Here is a 3,751-nt window from a genome sequence, read left to right on the forward strand (position 1 = left end):
TGGAAGAGCAGGCAATGCTCTTAACTGCTGAGCCATCTCTCCAGCCCCAAAATAAAAATAAATCTTGACCGCTTGTGGTGGCACATGGCTTTAAACCCAGCACCTGAGAGACAGAGGCAGGCAGATCTCGAGTTCGGTGCCAGTTTGGTCTACAAAGAGAGTACCAGGGATACAGAGAGAATCCCTGTCTCAAAAAACACTAATAATAATAATAATAAACCTTTAAATAAATAAATATAACCAAAACCAAAAATGTTTATCTCTTAGTTTCTCCACACACACAAAATGACATTTTCTCTGTGCTTTTTCATTTGTTTTTTTTCCTTTTCTTTAAAATTCTTAGCAGCACCTGATCCCATAATCTAACTGCTGCCTGGTCTTTAGGGGCCCCTGTCAAGAGCTCTGCCCGACCCACCCAGTTCTCAGTACAGATACCACCTGTCTCCCAGTGTCCGCTTAGATACGGCCTGGGCTTGTAAGAGCAAGTTTGGGGCCCTGCACAAAGAACTGACTGATTTCTTATGTGGATCCATGTAGATGAAAAGCTCCCCACTCCCACCACCCCGGACCTTTCCAGACCCCAGCTGGGTTGTCTGTGTTGATGCTGCTCCCCACAGTAGCTCTGCTGCACACATCAGGGCACAGAAAGAAACTCGTCCCAATTTATCCTCCCCACACCAGATCTGCATCATTTATGAACAGTCCTGGCTTATATATCAGGCATATTTAATACCATATCTCAAGTTTTTTTTTTTAATCAATGTACACAAAAAAGTAAATGCCACCTCTCAAGAAATAAACTTGGGCTATCCTTGGTAGTGCACGCCTATGATTCTAAAATTCCAGAATCTGAGGCAGGATTGTAAGATCAAGGCCAGCCAGGAATATGTAGTAACAAGACCTTATCTCAAAAGCAGCTATAAAGTTAGGTGGATGTGGTATCATGTAGCTCTAATCAAACACTGACATGCTGGGAGGGCGGGCGTCAGAGGCAGGAGACCATTGCAAGTTTGAAGCCCATAGTTTACATAGCAAGCTCCAGGCTGGCTGGGGCTACAGAGTAAATCCTGTGTCAAAAACAAAACAAAACTCTGGGGGCTAGAGAGATGAATCCGTGGTTAAGAGCACTGGCTGCTCCTCCAGAGGTCCTGAGTTCAATTCCCAGCAACCACGTGGTGACTCAGAACCATCTATAACGGGATCTGATGCCCTCTCTGGCGTGCGGGCACACATGAAGACAGAGTACTCATACCCCTCCCCCCCCAAAACAAAACACTGAATAACAACATGTAGTGCCTGTCACCAACCACTGTGATTATGATGTATTGTCAGCAGATAAATGGAATCAGTAACATTTCTTTTTTCTTTCAGGTTTTTGAGACAAGGTCTAGTATTAATTTTCTATATAGCTAGGCAGGTAGCATATGCCTATAGTTTTTGGGAAAAATCAATCCCGAGTTTAGAGTCATCAGCTACATGAGACCGTGCCTACACATAGGAAGGTTTCTGTGGAGTCAGGCTGGGATAAGACACCTGTTAAAAGTCACACATGGCTGTGTCAAGGCTCAGCACCAGCCCTGCTCTTGGTGGTCCTGAGTTGGTTGGGTGTTCATTGTGATACTTCTGAGATCCCTGTAGCGGGCTGAATTATGTGGAACCCATTGTTGCTTCACGTGTATATTTTATTTTGATTCTTCCAGTTGTTAACCACGCTGGTGGCGTTGGGGACTGAGGGGTGCAGCTTGGTTCACATCACCACTACACCTGGCTGTCGTCTTTCTTCCCAAAGGCCTTCCCACTGCTTTGCCCCGCTGGGCAGCCAGTTGCTCACCTCTGGGTTGAATGCTTCTCCCCGCTTTCTGGTTTCTTCCATGATCTTGTATGTCATTCCCGACTTTCTTTCTTGATGGGAACCAGCAGAACTTAACTTCTGTAAACATCGCATTCCTCAGCAGCTTTTTTCTCCTTTCTCCGGAAATAGCAAATAGAGCCCTGGCTCCTGGACTCTGGGACCTTGGTCCTTTGTAAACACCTTTATCACACTGCAGGAGTCGCTTGTAACTCTTGTAAATAACCTGGGGTTAAAACGTAAGCTGTTGGTAAGTGGGTGCTGACAGACAACGGAGGAATTTGGCTAACACTTCAGATCCAGACACTATCTTACAAAATGTTGTGGGGGACTGGAGCGATGACTCAGTAGTTTAGAGGATTTGTTACTCCAGCAAAAGACTCTGTTTGACTCCTAGCACCCACACAGTGGTTCACAACCGTCTGTAACTCTAGTTACAGGGAATCCAGTGCTCTCTTCTGGCCTCTGTGGGCACCAGAGTTGTTGTAATAGGAGTGGCAGGGCTGTGTCCCCAGCACCCCGGCCGCCTGCTAGCTTATGCCTAAAAATAATTACACGGACACTATATTCTTTTAAACACTGCTTGGCCCATTCACTCTAGCCCTTACAGGCTAATTCTCATATCCCAATCAACCCATCTCTAATAATCTGTGTAGCATCAGTCTTACCGGGAAAGATTCTAGCCTATGTCCATCCTGGGTCGGAGCTTCATCAATCGCATCTGCCTGGGAGAGGGGAGCATGGCGTCTCTATGAGGCATCTTACCTCACTTCCTCTTCCTCCCAGCATTCTGTTCTGTTTACTCCTCCCACCTATGTTTTAACCTATGAGGCCAAGCAGTTTCTTTATTACTTAACCAATGACCTTCCTCCATCACAGAGTCACACATGGTACACAGACATACATGCAGACAAAACATTCATACACATGAAATAAATCTAAAACAAACAAAACACGTATGGATGGTACAGGCTCGGTTGCTAGAATACATAGGAAGTGGTTGTATTTCAACTGACGCTCCCGTGCTGTCTACCGGGAAATCTCTCCCCAGTTTAATCAGCATTGCTGTCTCTTCTCTTTAAGTCAAGAAGTATTACCAAAGATCCATGAAGGCAAGCAATACCCTTGTACCTTGGTGGGGACATGGAACACGTGGTATGGCGAGCAGGATCAAGCCGGTAGGAAACAAAAGTCTTTGGGATAAATACCTTATTTTGTAAATGTGGTGCTTGTTTTTATAGTCCTTTTCAAGTTCCATTCTGGTTTTACAGATCAAGTGGTTTCTACAGTAACTCACTGTAAATGTTACTTTTTTAATGTTCAAATCTGTTATGAAAACTTTGTAAAATAACTCAAGGGCAGATACTGGCACACTACAATGTTGTACTGTATTCCTGTGGTGGATACAAGGCACACTACAATGTTGTAGTATGTTCATATGATAGATACAAGGTGCACTACAATGTACTATGTTCATGTGGTGGATATGAGGCACACACTACAATGCTGTACTGTATTCACGTGACATGCATTCTGTATTGTCAAGGTAAATGCTTCGAGATTCAATGTGTGCTATCTTTTAAAATGCATTTCAGTCCACCTCTGGAGGTACGAAGGAGGCTATCCAGCCCTCACGGAGGTCATGAATAAGCTTAAAGAAAACCAGGTAACAATTTGTGTGTGTGTGTGTGTGTGTGTGTGGAGAGAGAGAGAGAGAGAGAGAGAGAGAGAGAGAGAGAGAGAGAGAGAGAGAGATTCTTGTGTAGTATAATGATTCAGGGTGTATTCACACAGAACTTCATAAAGACACTTACCAGCTTTTGTTAGTAAACTGTTTAGTTTTCATAGTAGAAATTTCATCATATGAGTTCTTTTTGTTGTTGTTGTTGTTTTTTTTTTTTT

General features: G+C 44.0%; 1 protein-coding gene across 2 annotated transcripts in view; it reads left to right on the forward strand.

Moving 5' to 3' along the window:
- Positions 1-3,751, forward strand: part of Nipsnap2 (nipsnap homolog 2) — a 30,376-nt gene that overhangs the window by 11,557 nt on the left and 15,068 nt on the right. Inside the window, exons 4-5 of one of the 2 annotated variants that reach the window (XM_005344538.3) lie at positions 2,933-3,027; positions 3,445-3,515. In XM_005344538.3, coding sequence (XP_005344595.1) covers positions 2,933-3,027; positions 3,445-3,515 — 166 coding nt within the window. The remainder of the gene's footprint in view (positions 1-2,932; positions 3,028-3,444; positions 3,516-3,751) is intronic. The other variant, XM_005344539.3, reaches the window with a different exon arrangement.

This window comes from Microtus ochrogaster, chromosome 2, assembly GCF_000317375.1.
Source record: "Microtus ochrogaster isolate Prairie Vole_2 chromosome 2, MicOch1.0, whole genome shotgun sequence".
In the NCBI taxonomy this organism is placed as follows: Eukaryota; Metazoa; Chordata; class Mammalia; order Rodentia; family Cricetidae; genus Microtus; species Microtus ochrogaster.